This window comes from Bacillus rossius, chromosome 16 (assembly GCF_032445375.1).
Source record: "Bacillus rossius redtenbacheri isolate Brsri chromosome 16, Brsri_v3, whole genome shotgun sequence".
Taxonomy (NCBI): Eukaryota; Metazoa; Arthropoda; class Insecta; order Phasmatodea; family Bacillidae; genus Bacillus; species Bacillus rossius.
Window position 1 is genome coordinate 3,534,199 of NC_086343.1, and position 21,356 is coordinate 3,555,554.

At 40.7% G+C, this 21,356-nt stretch overlaps 1 protein-coding gene across 2 annotated transcripts; it reads right to left on the reverse strand.

The window, feature by feature from the left end:
* Nucleotides 1-1,912: 1,912 nt before the first annotated feature.
* LOC134540401 (uncharacterized) lies at nt 1,913-15,846 on the reverse strand. 2 transcript variants are annotated; one of them, XM_063383114.1, is made up of 5 exons: nt 15,802-15,846; nt 12,351-12,438; nt 8,815-8,943; nt 7,011-7,103; nt 1,913-4,105 (listed from the first exon to the last, which is right to left on the reverse strand). In XM_063383114.1, exons 1-5 carry the CDS (start codon nt 15,811-15,813, stop codon nt 3,147-3,149), a joined length of 1,281 nt encoding a protein of 426 aa, XP_063239184.1. In that variant the 5' UTR covers nt 15,814-15,846; the 3' UTR covers nt 1,913-3,146. The 2 variants fall into 2 exon arrangements, with proteins under 2 accessions (XP_063239184.1, XP_063239183.1); XM_063383113.1 differs by having other exon boundaries at nt 8,815-8,988.
* Nucleotides 15,847-21,356: the final 5,510 nt, after the last annotated feature.

A 21,356-nucleotide genomic window follows, 5' to 3' on the forward strand; every position in this document is an offset into this window, starting at 1 on the left:
GCACTGGAAAAGCTGAGGAATTGGTTCTTCTTGATCTAGCTGTTCGTTTCTGGGTGTCTACTTGATGTCCAATATTAGCTATGTCAGGCTGTATTTACATCGTCGAGAGAAAAAAACTTCGAATACAATTAACTGGCACATTCTGTCGGTGATCTAGCTCCAAAGACCTAAGTAACAAATTACTAAAACGGCGGAGGGGGAATTATATATACATGAAGCTATTTCGTAAATCTTCACCGATATTTAAAATGCCATGTTCGAATTCAGCTAGCAATCTTTTTAGTGCTATTTACTACAAAGAAAATTGAGCTTATAAATTTTTCTGTAAACCATATGCCTTATCACATGTACACCAAGTTTATGAACTCTTTCCTACTGGGTGTAACTAGCCAGACTTGTGAAACAGATATTCTGAAGTGAAAATTAGTTTACTAGTGAGTATGAATGGTGTATGAAGATATATTATGAGGATATAAAGTGCCTGTTGAATTAATTATAAATGGGCGGACATGCACTACTTTTCAATGAGGCCTACTGTAACTGTACAAATTACTTTAAATGTGAATATCATTAAGTATTACATTGTGATAATTTTATCTGCGCATTATCTTATTTGTAAACGTTCTTTAGCTATGAAATAGTTATTTTCTATGTTGCAAAAATTTAGTTATTTCTATACATGGGACATATACTATTGATTCAGTTTTTTGTTGATTAGTTCTCTCCAACTTAAACACTATTCTGCCATTATCGCTTAGGCCTATCACTTCATAAATTTCCTTCAGAAATATATTTTTAAATATTGTAAACTAAAATATGTAATATGACAATTAATTTATTGTATTTCAATGTAGTTAGTGAAATAATATACATAGCATTGACATAGACTATCTATGTGGGATGTAGTTAGGCGATTGTTTTAAAAATGAATGTAGTTTTTTTATCTCTGAGGCAATCTTATAAAGTGAAATTCCTGGTTCTATCATAATTGGATTTTATCCTATTCAACTACATTCTTCTACAGTAGTAAATGAATTTGGGAAATCATTGCTTTGAATAAATAAGTTTAGCTCACTTATTCGTAAGCCCTAAAAACATAGGAAAATAAGTTTTTCACGTTTGAAACATGTGTTTTATAGCTATTATCTATCAACACGTTATTATGATATTATACATAACATCATGTAAATATTAATTATACCAAAAAGTGCCAAATAAACTAGTACAAGATATGTCAATTTGTTAAATATATTATATGGATTTTATGAACTCGCATAATATAAATTATATCATAATCTGCATATCATAGATAGTTAAATTTTTGTAAAATCTGATGCAATCGTTTTCTTGTTAAAAAAAAAACCTGTTGTAATTAATTATTTTGTTGGGTTTAGTAAGTTTGATGCATTCAAAAGGTTTTCTTTACATGTCCTACTTAATAATAGTATTTTGTAATCTATAATTATTTGTCATTGAATTACATAAATGTCTTCAACTGAAATATTGTATTTTATTTTACCTTATTCCAAAAGATCTTTTCTGTAGTATATAACTTATTTCTTTATAAGTAACCTATGTTAAAATGAAGATTTTTAGCATTTTAATAATTGTCATTTTCTCAAAAAAAAATTCCTCTTTTTCGATACAATAATAAAGCTTATTATCGTTCATCTTTGCTCATTTATAAATTTTGAATATAAAACAAAACATTTTAAGGTGTGGTGAAAGTATTTCTATGTGGTGGATATTATGACATGCATACGAGGGGAAAAAATCTTAATCTTAGTATGTTTTTTTTCTCAACGATAGCTACTCACTACACTCCTTACTATAATATGGAATATAATATTTATATTTATATTATTATGTATTATATGAATATAATAATTCAACATTCAATAATTAGACTGTATTTTGATTTTATTATGCTTTATTAGTGTGCGCATTTAATACTGGTGATCTATTCAGGGAATGGTTAACACATAACTTTAAATATTTTAGGCACTGTTACAACACAAAGCATAAATGCCCGGGTTAAAGTCCGAACCCAGTATTACTGCAAACACTATTTTGTAATGGTACAGTTGTTGCCATGTACATGTACAAATTTACAAATATCTGTAATTTAAAAACAAATTGCAGTGTACTATCAAGTGACGTGCCAAAGATACTTGCTGCAATTTTTACATTAATATTTTTCTCTAAATTAATGGTTTAAGTTTGTTTTGTTTCCTTGATACATTTATGTCGCACTTTCAATCAACGAGATTTGCTACTTGAAAAAAAAAATACGCGAAGATACACGTACCTACACAAATATTCGGGCGTTCAAGGAAGTATTTGTGAATCGTAGGCTGTCCGCAAGTGAAGAAAGGGCCACACCACTGCTTCACCCAAATACACTTATCACTATACTTATAACATGAAACTCTAACACGAAGTTTATCATAGTAATATTAAAAATAAATATTATTAATAAATAAGGTTATACGTACGTATCAGATCGTTTACTATCACAAGGAAAGTATCAGATGGTTTACTATCACAAGGAAAGTATCAGATGGTTTACTATCACAAGGAAAGTATCAGATGGTTTAATATCACAAGGAAAGTATCAGATGGTTTAATATCACAAGGTAAATATCAGATGGTTTACTAGCACAGGGCAAGTATTAGATTTTAAGAGCCCGCCATGAGCTAAAAAAAAAAAAAATCTATGTAAGGACCTTGCCTGCCATGTGCTTAGACTGTTGAAACGTGTTTTGAATTAGTTATTGTCCTCAAAAACTACTAAAAAGTATTAAATATTGTAAACTTACGAAAACTTCGACAACAGTATGGTATTTCTAAGGCAATACAGATGTTGGAAACATTATATTTTGAACGTTTCATTTTAGTCAGAAATTGTATTTTTTTTTTCATTATATTAAAGCATACTGAATGCATGCATACTAAACTATAATAGCTAACTGCATTTAGCTTTGTCACTGGATAAATCTGTGATATTTAGTTTTAATATAACTTAAGGGTATACTGTTTAAAAAAAAATTATGGCAAGTGGGTGACAGCTGTTACTGCAGTTTGCATCGGAGTTACCGCTTTAAAGTTGAAAGACTTCCAGGCAATGTGTCCTTCTCGACCATTCATCAGGTCTGTACCGGTGAGAGCGCTGCCGGATTACCGCGGAGACCATGCCTTCTTTCCCCGAGCTTCATGGTCGTGGTGGGGTAAGCAGCCAAGGTCACCTTGGTATAGCTCGCAGTCTGCGGCTTCTCCGTCGCAGTGGTGGGGGTACCCTCCGAGGTGACCTTGGAATGGCCCGCCCCCTGAAGCTTCTCGGTCGCAGTGGTGGGGGTATCCTCCGAGGTGACCTTGAAATGGCCCGCCCCCTGAAGCTTCTCGTTCGCCGTGGTGGGGGTACTCTCCGAGGTGACCTTGGAATGGCCCGCCCCCTGAAGCTTCTCGTTCGCCGTGGTGGGGGTACTCTCCGAGGTGACCTTGGTATGGCCCGCCCCCTGAAGCTTCTCCGTCGTCGCCGTGGTGGGGGTACTCTCCGAGGTGACCTTGAAATGGCCCACCCCCTGAAGCTTCTCGGTCGCCGTGGTGGGGGAACCCTCCGAGGTGACCTTGAGGGGCTCCCCCGCCTGGGGCTTCTCGTTCGCCGTGGTGGGGGTACTCTCCGAGGTGACCTTGGAATGGCCCGCCCCCTGAAGCTTCTCCGTCGTCGCCGTGGTGGGGGTACTCTCCGAGGTGACCTTGAAATGGCCCACCCCCTGAAGCTTCTCGTTCGCCGTGGTGGGGGTACTCTCCGAGGTGACCTTGAAATGGCCCACCCCCTGAAGCTTCTCGGTCGCCGTGGTGGGGGAACCCTCCGAGGTGACCTTGAGGGGCTCCCCCGCCTGGGTCTTCTCCACCGCGAAGCCGTCGGCGCCGAAGCGCACGCAGTCGAAGGACACGACGAGCAGCGGTATGCCCTGCAGCTGCGCCTCCAGGTTGATGCAGGCGTGCACGTTGTTTCCCTCGAGCCGCACGTCGTAGAGGCGCGCGCACAGCATCAGCAGCGGGAACTGCGGCACGGGCACGCAGATGGGCGGCGGGTTGCGACCTGCCGAGTACACCAGGTACCGTGTTGGGGGACGCACCGCAACGCCGAAATGCCAAATTGACCACAACGCCGACAGCTAGAAAACTGCTGTTTACCACAACGTCGAATTACCACAACGCCGAAATACACTAACGCCGAAAAATGTCATTGCAGGACTGCCACAAAGGTTAGGTTAGGTTAGACTAGGTTAGGTTAGACTAGTTTAGGTTAGACTAAGTTAGGTTAGGCTAGGTTAGGTTAGGCTAGGTTAGGTTAGGCTAGGATAGGCAAGGTTAAGTTAGGTTAGGTTATATTACGCTAGGTTAGGTAAGGTTAGGTTTGATTGGGCTATTTCGGCGTTAAGGTACATTTAAGAAACACACACAAATTCATTCAGTTGTTATTTCGGCGTTTTGGTACACAGCAATTTTCTAGCTGTCGGCGTTGTGGTCAATTTTGACATTTGGCGTTATGGTATTTCGGCGTTGTGGTAACGACCCCCGTGTTGCCGACTGCACTGCACGCCGGCACCGCTCGGCCACAGCTGTTGCTATTACTACAATGATATATAACAAGTAAGTAGCTAGCACGTATTTTCAACACACCTTTACTATCTTCACTTGTAACTACGTAATCAAATCTTGGAAGTCGACACTAACCTACTGCGTATTGTCGTATCGATTTTAAACTTTGGAAGTATACGTAACCCGGATGACAGTAGGGGGAGGATCATAGGAGCAAAAAAAAAACTATTATCAATTGTAACTATGTAAGCAAATTTTGGAAGTATATTTTAACCTACTTCCTACTTCTCATTGTATCGATTTGAAACTTAAGATAAGATAAGATTATTTTTTTTTACATTTTAGTTCATACAACAAAAAGGTATGTTTGTTTAATTTTTTAAAACATAATTTTATTTAGTACCTGGTGACAAACTTTTTTTTCTTCTGTTTGGGTATTTGAAGCTCTGGGAGATTATTACATACAACAAAATAAAATTATGTTGAAAAAAAAATGTTTTCCTTTTAAAAAATATATTTTTTATATATATGACAATTTGGTTTGCAGTATTTCATACAAATGAACTAAAAATAATATATTAATTTGTTATTGACATCGTGGTTTTATGGACTATTAAAGGAGATGAGTTGATAATGAAGCACTGATGGGACAGGACAGGCTCAAGGCAACGTGGTGAACGTGGAGGCCAGCTCTGCCGTCTCGACCATCAGGGTCTTGGACATCCAACCACCCTCGCATCGAGACATTCCATCCTGTTACCAAATAAAGTTTACAGGGGGGTGGGAAGAGCCATTCTCTCAATGTAGGTGGCGCTGCAGGCGAGAAAACAACAAAGCGATTCTCACTAAAACTGTTTGAGTTGCTCTTCGATTGTGACCTTGAACCAACAATCTACAACGCTCACAGTTGATACTAATTGAATATTTAAAACTGGGACATTCTTTTCATGTGCGTCCTGTGTCTGGTGTCGTCGAGTCATACAGGGACGTCGGAACGTTTTCATGAGTGGGGGGGGGGGGGGGGGCGAAAATATATATCACATTTACTTCAGTCCTAGAGCGGAGGGTCGGGGGGGGGGCCTCCCCCGGAGAAATTTGGAATTTCAGATGCAAATTTGTGCTATTTAATGAGTTTCCGAACCAAAATATTAAATATACCATTCCAAGAATTTGAATACGTAGTATGTATTAAATATGGATTAAAATATCGTGGGTAGTGAATGATAAATAACCTTAACCCATGTGATCTACCCCTCATCTTTCGGTCTTGGAATTTAATGTCTATATATATATATATATATATATATATATATATATATATATGATTTTCTAATTAATGTGATCACCAATGCAACGTTTGTAACTACTGGTTGAGAAAAATACTACTAGGACCAAACATTTATTCTGGGAAAAGGAGGGGGGGGGGGGCGAAATGCTACTCTCGTCCCCCCATGCATAACAGCACGGGGGCGACTCGCCCCTGCTGCCCCCCCCCCCCCTGTTCCGACGTCCCTGGACTCATATTAGGCTTCAGAGGCAGAGTTTACCAAGGTGACTATATGGTGGCCGGTGAAATGTTGCAAGCCTCTGCCGAGCTTCTTGACTGAACTATGTTGGAACGCAATAGTTTGGTCCCTAAGGCGGCCAGAGGTTTACTAATCCATGTAAATTTTTACCGTTTCACCAACACGACCACACGATTATATGCCTGCGCGAGTGTCGGCCAGAACTACCTGTTTCGTGCACTAATGGGCTAACTACCCCTGCATGTTCTGTGTTCCCAGGGGTTCGTAGGAGCGGCTCGCACAGCTTTGCACTACACGCCACACCCGAGTTTAACTAGGTCACTTGCAAATACAGCACACTATCAAGCCTCTAATGCACACCAACATGACACTACATCACGCCAGCTAGCCGATCTAGCTGGTGGGGAGCTTCACTCCCCCGCCGAATTAGGTACACGTAACTTTTATAGCATTACACAGCCTACCAGCGCACACACAGGCCCGTGTGCCAAACCTATCCCACAAGACACGCACCCGCGCCGTCGATTCAAGTGATTCTTCACCAGTGTGGGGTGCACCTGATTTACTATGCACTTAGCGAGTTGTAGAAACTTCGGTTTCTGGCCTCGCCCACGCTTACTGCCCCCGGATGGCAATATGATGAATCGGCGGCGGCGGCTGCGGCTCGCCACCCAACACTCTTGTGGGGACGAGCCAGATGTGGACTGGGCCCACATGGCTACCCGGGCGGGCATTCCATTGGCCATTGCGTCAGCCAGAGAGCAGTGCGATACAAGCGCTGGGTGAACAATGGTGTGCTCTTTGCTAAAAAAAGTTACCGCTCTTACAAATATAATCATTACGTAACATGCTGGTTTCAAAAAAAAAATATTTGACCTGAAATCTGTTGCTGGAACACTGTTTTGTTGTTGAGGTAAACTTTCATCTTCATGGACAGGTTACTTGGGTCCACCGACAGATTGAGACAGCCTGTAAATAGAAAAAAAAACAATAAAACAACAGGAACATTTGGACTGGTTGTTAACTCCATGATCTTGTACAACTAAACATCAGTCTTGAAGGTATATTTGGTTATCACCGGCGCCACAACTGGAAGGTCGTAAGCTCTGACAATTATTCACGTGTCGCCTTCTCTTGTTACAGCGAAACTAAAAACATGTTTTTTTTTCGGCGTTGGTACATTTTTCTAACACAGAAATATTTGCCAATTTATTTGTATGGTTCATAATAGTTAAACATGCTAAATGAAAATTATTATATTTTAAAAGTTCAATGCATATTAGTCTGTAAAGTTGGTTTACGGACGATAGTTTAACGTGACGTCATAACAAAACATTGATGAAATGATTGCATTATTTTATGAATAAAATTGAATCTTTTTTTTTAATTATCACTATTTTGTATGGATACAAAGGAGTGAAATGAAATCTACAATTTAATTGATACATTTACTTTTATTTGCACTCATTAATTCAAATATGTTTATTAATTTTAACGAAGAGATTATTTTGACTATAACTTTTATGCATGTTTGCTATTTAACTTCTTCCAATCCGTGTTATTCTGTTAAGGATAGGACGATGATAGGAAAAGTAGGAAACGAATAGGAGTGTTTCAAGTTTAATGTTCTTCGAAAAAGTCAAATCGATGGTTGTTCCAATCGAGTGGAAGAGAGGTAGATACGCTGCAAGCGTACAATGAGCGTAACGGGACACAGCGTAACGGGACAATGTGCTTAACGGGACACTTTTTCGTGCGTGCAGCCGGCGTTCATCGATTTATTAGACGTCACGTCAAAATGTCACGCAAAACATGGCCTCAGTTTCCACAGTAAGAGTCGCGCTTCTGTATCGCTCCTTGTTCTACGCGCGGTGCTTCCAGCTCTGTTCGTGGTTGTTGCTGGACTTGACGGATTGCAGGGAGAGCACCGTAGTTCCTTCTAACATTCATTTCCCTCAGAACAGCGCGCGGACCGCTGGTCCAACCAGAAACACCGAGACCTGGCCACGTTTCGCTCATCCACTCACGTCGTTGGTTGCCTGATCAACATTTCATCTGAATATATATGGCTCAATGCACTCACATGGTTATCGTTTTCCATACCACACAAAAAATGTTAAAAAATGCAACTTTGCCAGCTAATCATGCAAAAATTATTAATTATTATCATTTTTTTTCATTTTGAAGGTGTTTGACCACTTGTATGGGAAGCCTTAAGATGTCCCTCAAGTCCTGTCCCTGCCCGATTACATTCGAACAATTCACCTTCAGCCAACCTCGGGTTTATTTAGATATAGGTATTTATATTTCTCTGTTTATTTTAATGTAGCTATACTAACCTAACTAACAGTCCATATTGTTTTAAAGTGTTTTAATGTAGCTAACCTAACCGACCACTTTTAATATTTGAATTAATGTTTCCTGCGCAAAAATAAAACAAATCCCGAAGTTGGCCGAAGGTGAATTGTTCGGGTGTAATCGGGAATGGCAGAACTTTATGTACATCTTAGGTCTCCCCACTTGTGTATGTGGCCAAAAACCAACCAAAAAAAACGTTTAAACGTAAAAAATAAGATATTGTCCTGGAACGGTATGTTCTCCCTCGACGACGGAGATGTTGAATCCACGCGCACCGACCGTCGCGACACAAAGTCCCGGGGCTCCGCGTGACGTCACTCACCTCTCTGGCTGAAGTTGAACCGCTGGACCAGGATGGTGGCGCAGCAGCCGCACTCCCTGGTCTGGCACGAGCAGGGCTGCCTCTGGAAGCGCAGTCTGTCTGCGCCGGCGGCCCTCCGCGTCGCTGCGACTGGAGCAGGGCCCAACCCCCTCTCTGCCTCGTCTACTCCTCCGCCTAGAGCGGCCGACACAGACCACTCCAGCTCGACCACAAGACAACACCAGTGTTGCCAGACTGGCGGACCTCGTGTGACTCCGCCACATCCATCCACCAGCATCCCGCCACAATCCACCCGCTACCACACACTCCAGAACCATCTACACCCGGACGCAACAGAAACGTGTACGCACAAGACACAAAACAAGAGGTAACACGCGACCGGTCGTCACCACAACGCTGAAATACCATAACGCCGAATGTCAAAATTGACCACGACGCCGACAGCTAGAAAACTGCCGTGTACCACAACGCCGAAATAACAACGGAATGAATTTGTGTGTGTGTTTCTTAAATGTACCTTAACGCCGAAATACCACAATAAAACCTGAAGTTACCTAACATAACCTAACCTAGCGTAATATAACCGAGTCTAACCTAACCTTTTGTGGCAGTCCTGCAATGACATTTTTCGGCGTTAGTGTATTTCGGCGTTGTGGTGATTCGGCGTTGTGGTACACAGCAGTTTTCTAGCTGTCGGCGTTGTGGTAAATTTGGCATTTCGGCATTGTGGTGCGTCCCCACACGCGGCCTGGGACTCTTTGCGAGCCCCCCTGGATCGACGCCACGGACAGGCACAGACAAGCACAGACAAGCACAGACAAGCACAGACAAGCACAGACAGGCACAGACAAGCACAGACAAGCAGTGACGACAGTGTCAGTTCCACCTTTGAATATATATACTGTATAGAAGTCGCGAGTGGATAGGATTTACTCTACGTTTTTCAGAAGCGTATGATGAGCAGCTTGGGAACTTCACCGCTGCAGTGCGCTGCCGTAACGCCCTGTATCGTCTTAGTTGTTATTTACACGTTAGAGCGCAGCGCTGTCGCCCGCTGTCATTCCCCCCGCACCCCTCTTCCATCATTCACTGCAGCTCAACGTCGTTCTACGGGAGGGGGAAGGGGTGTTTGAAGAGTTGGACACTTGTCCGCTAGGGACCACCACAAGTCGATGCCCTAGAGATGGTGGCGATTGCGGCGGTGAATTAACCAACTACCTCAAAACCGTATTAGAAATTTTAACCTGGGCTGGCGACTTCTATACAGTATATATATTCAAAGGTTCCACGATGCACTGGTCGCCGACTGTGCTGTCCGCGTTAGCAACTGATCTCAGCCTTCCCCACGATCACGTGCGCCCTCATGAGCTCAACCCCACGGGCTTCTCCGGCAAGGGGGAGGGGGGACATGGGGGACAATTCCTCCCCCCCCCCCCCGATATTTGTAGAGAACGGAAAAATTCGCGATTCATTTCGCGATAGTCTGAAATTCATACACATATACATTTAAGCTGCTTTTGCTATTGGCTCGCTGTTCGTCTGGGCGACTCTGGGCCAGTGAGAAACTCTACAACCAAAGAAGTGACGAATCACGGGGCAAAACAGTTGAGACGACTCACAAGTCAGCAGCCAACGAACTGGCGTTATTTGCCCCGAGTGTACAGAGGACTGTGTAAACTATCCTGGAGGTCATCTAAACAGCGAATTTTTCAGGTCCCTATCCATTTGTATTTTATTCATACCGTCTTCATGTTTATAAAATACGTGTATTTACAGTGATAGCATACAGTAGTAGATCAAGGCGTCAAACAAAAAAAATAAAATAACACATGAAGCATAGTTAGAAAATGAACACAGACATTTTATACTTATCTCGACGGAGGTACTGGAATTTAAATAAATAAATTTATTTCATGCCCCCCCCCCCCCCCCCCCCACAAACTTTATGTGCCAGAGACGTCCGTGCTTACTCTTACTTCATATCGACGCACACCTTATCTGACATTGAACCACGTGACACCAAACAACGTAAAATAACTTACATCCATGCATTAAACGTAAAATTGCATACAAACGAATTACAAATTACAGAAATCACTGATGCATTGAGATCCGAAAAATTCGCGATAGTCTGACATTCATACACACATAGCTACCTTTAAGCTGCTCTTCTTATTGGCTCACTGTTCGTCTGGGCGACTCTGGGCCAATGAGAAACTCCTCAACCGAAGAAGTGACGAATCTCGGGGCAAACACCAGTTGAGACGACTCACAAGTCAGCAGCCAAACGAACTGGCGTTATCTGCCCAGAGTGTACAGAGGACCGTGTGGACTATCCTGGAGGTCATCGAAACCGCGAATTTTTCAGGTCCCTACTAATGCATCATCTACCAAATTTAACTTACAAGTTAAGTACAGCGCGAACAAAATAAATCAATTTAAAACGTGATTTAAGTCGTTGTGTACGGCTGACAGTGCTGATAGGTAGAGACCGGAAAAAATTCGCCTGTTTCGTTTCGCGATTGGCTAGAATCCAAATTCGTTTAACCTTTCGCTGCCTCAGTACTGGACCACAGTTTGCCTGAAGGACTCTGAGCCAATGGACACCTCTGAAAGTAAGAAATATTGAACAACGGGGCTTGCAGTTAATAGGTGGCTTGGGTCAGTAGCCAATGAGCAGTTGGTATTCGCCCGTGTGCATAGAAGATCGTGGAGTTTATCCTAGAGGTCGCGGAAAACGCGAATTTTTCCAGTCCCTACTAATATGCTAAAATATCTTAACATATGTTATTTGAGGAGAATGTAATTAATAACTGATTATAAAAAACGGGGGTTGTCTGTAAAGTCGGTTTACGGAAGATAATTTTACGTGATAACGTCATAAGAAAACATTGATGAAAAATTGCATACTTTTTTAATTTTCAAATATTGTTTACAGTTTTTTTTGCCAAAATTTAATTATAAATAATTTGTTTAAATATAATCACGAACAATTAGTTTTAAAAACCCGCCGTAACCTGTTTGATAATATAGAAGATTTTCTCGCACGGTGGTTGGCCGGTTATTGCACGCTCGGCTCAGGCGGAACGTGGCAGTTTTTCGTGCGTGCAGGCCGGCGTTCATCGATTTATAAGACGTTATCACGTCAAAAAGGCTATGGGTAGGGGCAGGCATTTTTCGCGAATAAATCTGAACGCCTGTTAGACTGCAACAAGGTATACCCGCACCAGCGGTTTCTTCCTTGTGATTGGCGGCCGTCTGCGAGAGAAGTAGTTGCCTTATTTGGCTGAGCCACTCAGGATGCGTTTGGTTCCGCAATGAATTAACGTGATTGGCGTTGTAACAATCGACATGTACCTGAAAGAAACACACCCAATCACGGAACACAGACGGTACTACATTGTTTTGACTTTCAGCTAGTCTCGGAATCTTTTCTCGAAATATGCATGGCCCTAGCTATGGGTTTAATACTGCTTCCTTATCCATCTGTTTCATGAATCAAGTAACCCTGAACTCGACCGTGTTCACTGGCTCACCTCGGTTGCTCGAAACAGCCGCTCCGGAGGTTCTCAGCAGCACCGACACAGCCACAGCCAATAGGAGCGCAGTCGGCCACGAACGGTCCTGCAACAGCGACTTGTGTAGGTCACATCCGCTACAGCGCCAAACTGCGTGCAAGTCCGTCATGGTAAGGGTGTTTGGTTGCCATGATTCCATTGTTTGATACTTAAGGGTAGAGACCGGAAAAATCCGGAGATTCATTTCGTGATAGTCTGAAATTCATGCACACATACCTTTAAGGTGCTTTTGCTATTGGCTCAACTGTTCGTCTGGGTGACTCTGGGCCAATGAGAAACCCTCAACCAAAGAAGTAACGAATCACGGGCAATACCAGTTGAGACGACTCACAAGTCAGGGCCGTTATTTGCCCCGAGTGTACAGAGGACCGTGTAGTCTATCCTGGAGGTCAGTGAAACCGCGAATTTTTCAGGTCCCTACTTAAGGGTGTGACTCCCATTTCAGGTCAAGATTTTATATTTACAGTAATTACAGATAAAATTATAGACTTTTTCAATTGTTTAACTTTCCACGAAATGAAAAATATATATAGAGTGCATACTTTTTGCATAATTAGCTGCCAAAGTAACATTTTTAACGTTTTTGGGTTGTATAAATAAGGAGAATTTAATTTATTGCAGAACTGATTTTTTTTTTGTTTAACTGCAATGCCAATGGCTACTTCAAGAAAATGTTTGAATTTCTTTCAGAAGATATTAATTAATTTTGCCTGGCATTTCTAATTTTCCAATTTGATACGATTTTGACAGCCAAGAAACGTGAAATGAGTTTTTGTGATAGAAATGTAAACCATATCATGAAGTAGCCAGTGGCATTGCAGTTAAACCAAAAAAAAGGTTTTAGTTTTGTGAGTCATGTTTAAAGTTGTTGAATTTTTTTTAATAAGGTTATTTCCAAAAATATTCTTCATATTGTCCACAAAATAATGTCCTAGTTTCAATAGCATGTTATAACAGTTTTATTTAGACTATTTACAACCACTCTACATCAGAATTGAAGGTTAATGAATATAGTTTTTCTTACAAATGTACAATATGTGCACCTTTAGTTATACAACAATTCTTTCCATACTTTGGTTAACACGTCCGGAGAATGGTAGCAATAGCCTCTTCAATTCTGTGTCTCAACATATCATTAGTAGGGGCAGGCATTTTTCGCGAATAAATCTGAACGCCTATTAGACTGCAACTAGCTACACTCGCACCAGAGGTTTCTTCCTTGTGATTGGCGGCCGCCTGCGAGAGAAGTAGTTGCCTTATTTGGCTGAGCCACTCAGGACGCATTTGTTGCCGCCATGAATTACTGTGATTGGCGTTTTAACAATCAACATGCACCTGAAAGAAACTCACCCAATCATGAAACACAGGCGATGTTACAGTGTTTTAACTTCCAGCTAGTCTTGGAATCTTTTCGCGAAATATGCATGGCCCTAATCATTAGGTAGCGGCGGAACGTAGACACGATCTTTTATAAAGCCCCAAAGGTAAAAAAAAAATTCGCATGGCGTTACGTCAGGTGTACGTGGAGGTCGTTTCGAATGGCCTATACCATCGGCGGATATTTTTTGCCACTCGGGGGATCACAATTTATAAACTTAAAACGGAACGCACGTTCAATTTAAATTACAGATTCACTCTTAGTAAATTGCAGTGGCGGATCCAGAGGTTCACCTCGGGGGGGGGGGGGGGGGGGGGGGGCACTCTAGGATTTCAGAATAGCCAGAGGAAAAAATGTCTTAAAATTACTAAATTTGTATTTAATCTACTCACACTACACATAACATCCAACCACCAGATTTTATGATTCTAAAAGAAATTCATTAATTATATTAAAATATTTTATTGGTTTCAGAAACAATAATTTTTGTCAGCAATATTAATGTAGCAGACAACTGGTTTTTCGGGGGGGGGGGGGATTACTTGCCCCTGGTGCCCCCCCCCCCCCCCCCCCCCCTTGGATCCACAACTGATTGCAGAACACAAAACGTTTACACTCAGGAATCGCCATTTTGCGTAAGTGGCGCTGCAAGCGAGAAAACAACAAAGCAGTACTCGTGCATGCGCTAATCTAAAACTGTTTGAGTTACTCTTTGATTGTGACCTTTAATCAAAACTCTACAATGCTTACAGTTGAAACTATTAAAATTTATAACTTATACATTATTTTATGGACTGTATTGTGTACTAATAACAAAATTGTTTGAAGTAAAAAGTATGTATGTACATGGGATGAAATGATGAAAAACTATTGTAATTAGCTATGTTAGTTAGTGAGAACTCAAATGATAAGAATTTTAAAAGGCTATTCATCAGGTGTATGCCAGATATGTGCGCTGATTTTTGTTGGGTGTGTGTACTTATGTTCGCTCGTTTAAGTTATGCTTGCTGGGCGTAATAAAAAACATCCTTAAATTTTGCACGAAAATAATTAATAGAAACAGATAAATAAAAGGACTGGAGTGATATTACAAATACGTTTATAAAATAACATTTAATCGAATTTAAAAAAAAAAAAATAAACCTGCCAACAGCGCTTTCCAAATTGTTTAGTTTATATTTTGTTTACTTCAGTCGTGTTTTAATTTGGTAGAATAATCGAGATGGATTTTAATTTGAATTATTTCTTAAATAATGTAATAACTTATAGTTGATAATACAAATAAATTATACATACCGGAACACAAGCTCATATTAAAAAAAAAGTTTATAAATAAAATATATATCACTAATATTCACGGTAATTTTTTTTTGAAAACAGCCAAACAATTAAGCGAACTTCAATACCTTCAAATATAATAATATTTGACACTCAAAAGTCTAGCAGACGTGAAGTTGAAGTAGCTTGGCTTCTGGGTTGTAGCCGTGTCCTTGGCAAATAATTCACCAACGTTTCGGTCGACATTGCAGTCACCATCATCAGGGAGCAGTTACCTACTGTACCTACCAGTAGGTAACTGCTCCCTGATGATGGTGACTGCAATGTCGACCGAAACGCTGGTGAATTATTTTCCAAGGACACGGCCAAGGGCGCCCATATGAAAGTTTGTAAAAGGGGGGGGGGGCAGAATTTGTAGGGGGATGGGAGACAAACCATCACAAATGACAAAAAAAATGGCCAAAAATGTCCTTAAAGGACTCAAAATTTACCCAAAATGCTCAAGAACGCCTAATTTTTTTTTATTTGCCTGAAAGCTAGGGGGAGCCACGGACCCACCCTGCCCATAGGCATGGGCGCTCTTGGACGCGGTTACAACCCAGAAGCCAAGCTACTTCAGACAATGGCCGTGAAAGCCTGCGAACATTATCAAACGTGAAGTTTGCCAAAAATTTTGACGGACGGACGGACGGATTTAACTGATGCGGCCACCTGATTGGCTGACGGACGGGGGGGGGGGCGAGACGGGCTTACCTCGGGGTCCATCGTCGCCGGACGACGCGCGGACTGCTACTGCCCGCGACGGGAGGGCGGGCGAGGCCATGGAGGACAGTCCCCGTGCGTGCGGCGACCGCTCAATGAGACCACGCCGCAGCGCGCGGCAGCAATCATCCCGGGTTACCCGTCCACCCCTGCATTCCAGTCTCCGAGCCCCGGCCACGCGCGCGCGCTCGCTCGCATTCCGTTACCCGCTGCGTGCGCGCCCGTGCGCGCCGACCGAACCTTCGCTTCCGACACCTTCCAGCACGTCACGTCACTAGCGCATCCGTGTTGGACGACGTGGGGTTGCCATCGAACATATTTTGCATACAGGGTGGATTCTAAAACGTGTTGGATGCCGAATACAATCGGTAGGGACCTGAAAAATTCGCGGTTTCGACGACCTGCAGGATAGTCTACACAGTCATCTGTACACTCTGGCAAATAACACTAGTTCGTTGGCTGCTGACTTGTGAGTCGTCTCAACTGGTATTGCCCGTGATTCGTCACTTCTTCGGTTGAGGGTTTATCACTGGCCCAAAGTCGCCCAGACGAACAGTGAGCCAATAGCAAGAGCAGCTTAAAGGTATATGTGTATGAATTTCAGACTATAACGAGATGAATCTGCAAATTTTTCCGGTCTCTAACAATCGGCCGTTCGAAATCGTGTCTAGCAACAACGACACTTTGTAATGGCGAAGGACACATGGGCATTTATAGAGGTTATGAAAGTGGAATAACTAAAATGGTGTTAATATGTACCTATGTCGTGTGAAAAAATTTATGTTTCTATAAAGTTAAAAGATCTCTGAACATCCGTTTTTATTATGTAACAAATATTATTGTGAGTTAAATTTATATATGTTCGAAAATTTAAAATATGCACAAAAGTTGAGACGAAACTTAACACGAGAGAGAGAAAGTTAGAGTGATAAATTAAAAAAAAAAGTCTTTAAATAAGAAATGACATGATAATTTGGAGTGAGACCGAGCCTAAACTGCGAGCACTAATTTCGTTTTGTAAGAGCTTATCGCTACAACAGCACCGCCCCTACACGAGCATGGTTCACTGGCCTGTTGTGTTCACTTAACTGTTGGGTTAACTTAACTAGTCACCCGTTGGGTTTACTGACCTGTTGGGTTCACTTAACTGTTTGGTTCACTTAAATCTTGGGTTCGTTGAACTGTTGGGTTCACTTAACTGTTTGGTTCACTTAAATCTTGGGTTCGTTGAACTGTTGGGTTCACTTAACTGTTGGGTTCACTTAAATCTTGGGTTCGTTGAACTGTTGGGTTCACTTAACTGTTGGGTTCACTTAACTGTTGGGTTCACTTAACTGTTGGGTTCACTTACCTGTTGGGTTCAATGAACTGTTGGGTTCATTGACCTTTTGGGTTCAATTAACTGTTGGGTTCACTGAACTGTTGGGTTCACTCCAAGTCCTCTGCTCTCTCTCTCTCTCTCTGGTTGATATCATCTGTCCACGGCCTGCAGCCTGCGCGAGAGCGGTGCTGGAATGGCAATCGGCGACGGGCGCGACGCAAATAAATAACTTGTCAGATTAACATTACACTGACGAGCTATCCACAACCATTTGTGCGGCATAACCTTCGAAATGTTACAAAGAAATTGTAATTTACTTATAATTTGAATCATGTGTCATATTCTTGGTACCTACCTTTAGAAATTTTTTTCGCTTTCGTGGAAATAATATTTATTACAACCCAATAAATTAAATTAGCTAATTAGAAGTATTTTATTGTTGTCGAACTAATTTGGTTAACGCTATCGCCTTCAACAAACGTGTGATGTCAGCGGGACAAAATTCGCTAGGCAAAGTTTTGATTGGCCGATCGCATCCAACATCAAACTTATTTTAGAACAGTCCCACATTCAAAATATTTGATGAAAACTCTAGTCATCCAACTTGTAAAATAAACATGGCTATGCTAGTGAATTTTTCGGTGACTTCATAGCCCTCCAACTTCCTTTTACAAGGTGTTGGAAGAGAAAATTTGACAGCGTGACAGGTTTTCTACGGACAGCAACTATTTTAAAACTAGGGAAACGCCAATTAAGTCCTCAAATACCATCAAATCTTAGTTTTCGAAAATTTTATTTTCAAGGAAAAAAAATTTAGAAGAAAAATATTTCAGGAAACGAATTTCAGAAATTAAATCAACAGCACCTGTGTAGTTGTCAAAGACTTAGGTAAATTATTTACCTGTACAGGAGATAAAAAAAATAAATGTTTGTATACGCCACTAGCTAAAAAGCTCTGGGAATGTTTGTTAATCACTTCAGGAACATTTTTATTTCTGTTCTTAACATGTAAGCAATATTTAAAAAATATATATATTATTACTTCCAAACTTAAATTTTGTGTTTTTACTTATATTACTAGATACGAATTCTAAGAACTCTTCACTCTAAAAAAAAAAAAAAAAATGTGCTTTTACAAGGGAAATTCTTGGAAACCCTGTTGCCAAGGATATTTCCAGAGCCTTGCAAAATCGCACATGGTACAAAGCTCTGCCTTGTAGTTTTATAAGTAATATCATTAGCAACAGGGTTTCCAAGGATTATCCTTGTAAAATATACAAACATTTATTTCAGTGTTCTAATACCGGTAATCGAATTTCATATTCAGATATTTTTTTTTAATTCGCTGCTATCCATCACTACTAAAAAAAATACTCATAATCGCATTTGATGAACCAGCCACACGAGCCCTCATTTAGAAACACGCTGGCCAACTCATCATTTTATTCCGCTGGGGATCCAGCGATACTGGCACAGTTTCGGAAGTAGTTTAAGGGCAATCAGTAGCTCGCAGCTGGTCGGATGAGGCTTGTTACTTCCGCCACGCCTTAGTTACCGCTACCTCCATTGCGTGGACCGACCTTAATACCGCGCGCTATACTGACTCCCTGCCCCCCTCTTCTTTGTCCGACTGTGGGTCGAGTCAGGTGCGGCGCTTTAAGGCGGTGGCTAGGGCGCCGCGCCGTGGTTACTGATGAGCTCTTCGCTTCATTCGACGATGCAGTTCCAGTTCAAGTTCACAAGGTTTATTAACACCAAATATACACTAGCAATACAAAACAGATACAAAATTACATTCATGCCTCAGCCTGAAGCTCTTACACGAAAACAAAATTAACGTATACACTGAAAAAGGAATTACACAAAATAAAGCTGCCTAAAAACATGAGAAAAACCACGGAAAACCCACCAAATAATTTAAGAAGTAATTAATAGAGAGTGCAAAAGCACTGAAATATAAACAAATGTATTGGTGCATAACTTTAAAAGAACAAGACAACTAGCCCAGGAACAATGAGGATAAAAGCGGGAGAGATTCCGACATAAGACTAAATAACAAGGCGAGAAAGAACCCAGACGATGAAGTAGAGAGAGCGTGGGGCTTCTGGTACAGATTCTTGCACTCTATCACTCCGGTCTCGTGGTGGCCATCTTGCTTTACTGCAATTCCATTTTATCCCTTAAAAAAACAGCTTTTTCTACATCCCTTAATTTAAGTAGAGGGAATATAAAGCTTTAACACAATATCTTGCTCCGTCGCTCCACACTCTGGTGGTTGTCATTTTGTTCTCCCATCATTCTATTTCCAAAAAAATATATATATCTCATACCGCATAATTTTATTCGACACATTAGTAAGAGCCATGTAAATTTTTTTTTAACAAAGATCCTCATTCTCCAGCATTCTACTCTGATGGTGGCCATCTTGTTTTCTTGCCATTTCATTGCCCAAAAACATCTTGTTCCACATCCTTTCATTCGACATGGCAGTAGAGAGTGTGTGAGGCTTCCAGCACAAATTCTCGTCCTCATTCTACTCTGATGGTGTCCATATTTATCTTCTGCTAGTCCATTTCCTTCCATTATATATAATGGAAGGAAATGCACTAGCATGAGATTATATATAATATTATATATAAATATTATATATATTATATATATAATATCTTTCTACATCCCTTTATTTGGCACAACAGCAGGAGAATTGCAAGGTTTATGGTACAAATGCTCATGCTCTACCATTACAATCTGATGTTGTCCATTTTGATTTCCTTTTTACAACCGCACCAGTAAAAAAAAAAACACATTCTCTCTCCTTCTCACTCTCGCTACTTTTCCACCATCTCTCTTATGGAATTAGAGAAAAATATGTTTCATGTTAAATCAGATCTAAGTGGGGGAACTAATGACCACTTTACTCTGCCAAACTTTCTGTCAATTGGCTTCAAAATTTAATTAATTCAATAAATATGATAGTTTGTGATGTTATAAAGATGTGATTGTTCTATGATAATTTGTAGCAGGCATATTCACATATTATATATATATAACTTTCCTTATAATGGCCGCAAATGTGATATTCTCACATTTTCCTTACACCCAGAAAAAAATGGACTTTGATTTAAATTGCCATGCAGTGATATTTGACCTTTTTTATATTTGGTGGCATCCCTGATCGAGTTTGTTCTTTTGTATTTTAATTTGACTTTTAACCACTTAAATTCTAGGGCTTTGTATCAACTTTATATTCCTACTTCAACTTGCAGGTTTTGTGTTTACTTGTTTTTTCGGTGATGGGTTAGTGTTAACCCTGAGTTTGTACAACAATTAATAAATACACTCTAGTATGTATGTGTATTTCCATCTGGTATTATTTAATTAATTTTCTATTTCATTCTAGTTTGACGTATCCAGAAATTCATGTCTGGAAGCAAACAATCAAAAGAAGAGCTGGCCCTTGGTTGTCACACTTGTTGCCCTGTTTGGGTGTTTTCTCAGAGTGGAGAGTGCTACCTACTACCTCCTGACAGGTGACGATGTCAGGACCCTCTCTTGCTCCCCCAACCCTGAGTCAATTCACAGAATTTTTACCTCCCTTTCAGAAATTGCTCAATTTATTAAAATCCCACCCCTAGCTCAATATTCTCCCTGATTTACTAAGCAAGAATCCATTGTAGACGATAGAACAAGAAACTTACTCTAGACTTGAAGGTTTGAAAAGGTACATTTGTTAACCTAGTACATATTTTTTTATTATTAACAATCTCTTTGTCGTACCTCTATGCCCTACTAATATGACATAATTAATTTCCCCTCTGTTTTTCTCAAACAATCAGAAATCCGGTATCGTAAACCAGAGGTGCCCACCCCCCAAACACTATAACTCACCCCCCCTAACCTAATGATGCGCCACCCCCCCCCCCCCTCCCGAAATTTTTTATGCCATTTTCTCAATGATTTACTCAATTATTTTATAATATTATACTTTTTTAATATTATATTTTATCACATTTTGCATTAATTAAAACTGGTTTTATAATAATAATTTTGGTCATATCAGGTAATATTTCCATCCTGAACAGACAGATGCCAAACTGCTTTTGTTGAGGAAAGTGCGGGGTTGCCAATTTGATTTACAAGATCCCTTTCAACTATCAAAGCACCAGAAACGTATTTTAACATTAGAAGCTATAAGTATGTAAAAAATATATACATTTTTCTCGTC

Bases quoted from the DNA above. Each gene is read 5' to 3' on its own strand.
- LOC134540401 (XM_063383113.1), bottom strand. The intron at 8,989-12,350 runs GTGAGCCAGTGA...CGGCCGCTCTAG, and splicing joins GGCTGTTTCGAGCAACCGAG to GCGGAGGAGTAGACGAGGCA. The intron at 7,104-8,814 runs GTGAGTGACGTC...TTCTATTTACAG, and splicing joins GTTCAACTTCAGCCAGAGAG to GCTGTCTCAATCTGTCGGTG.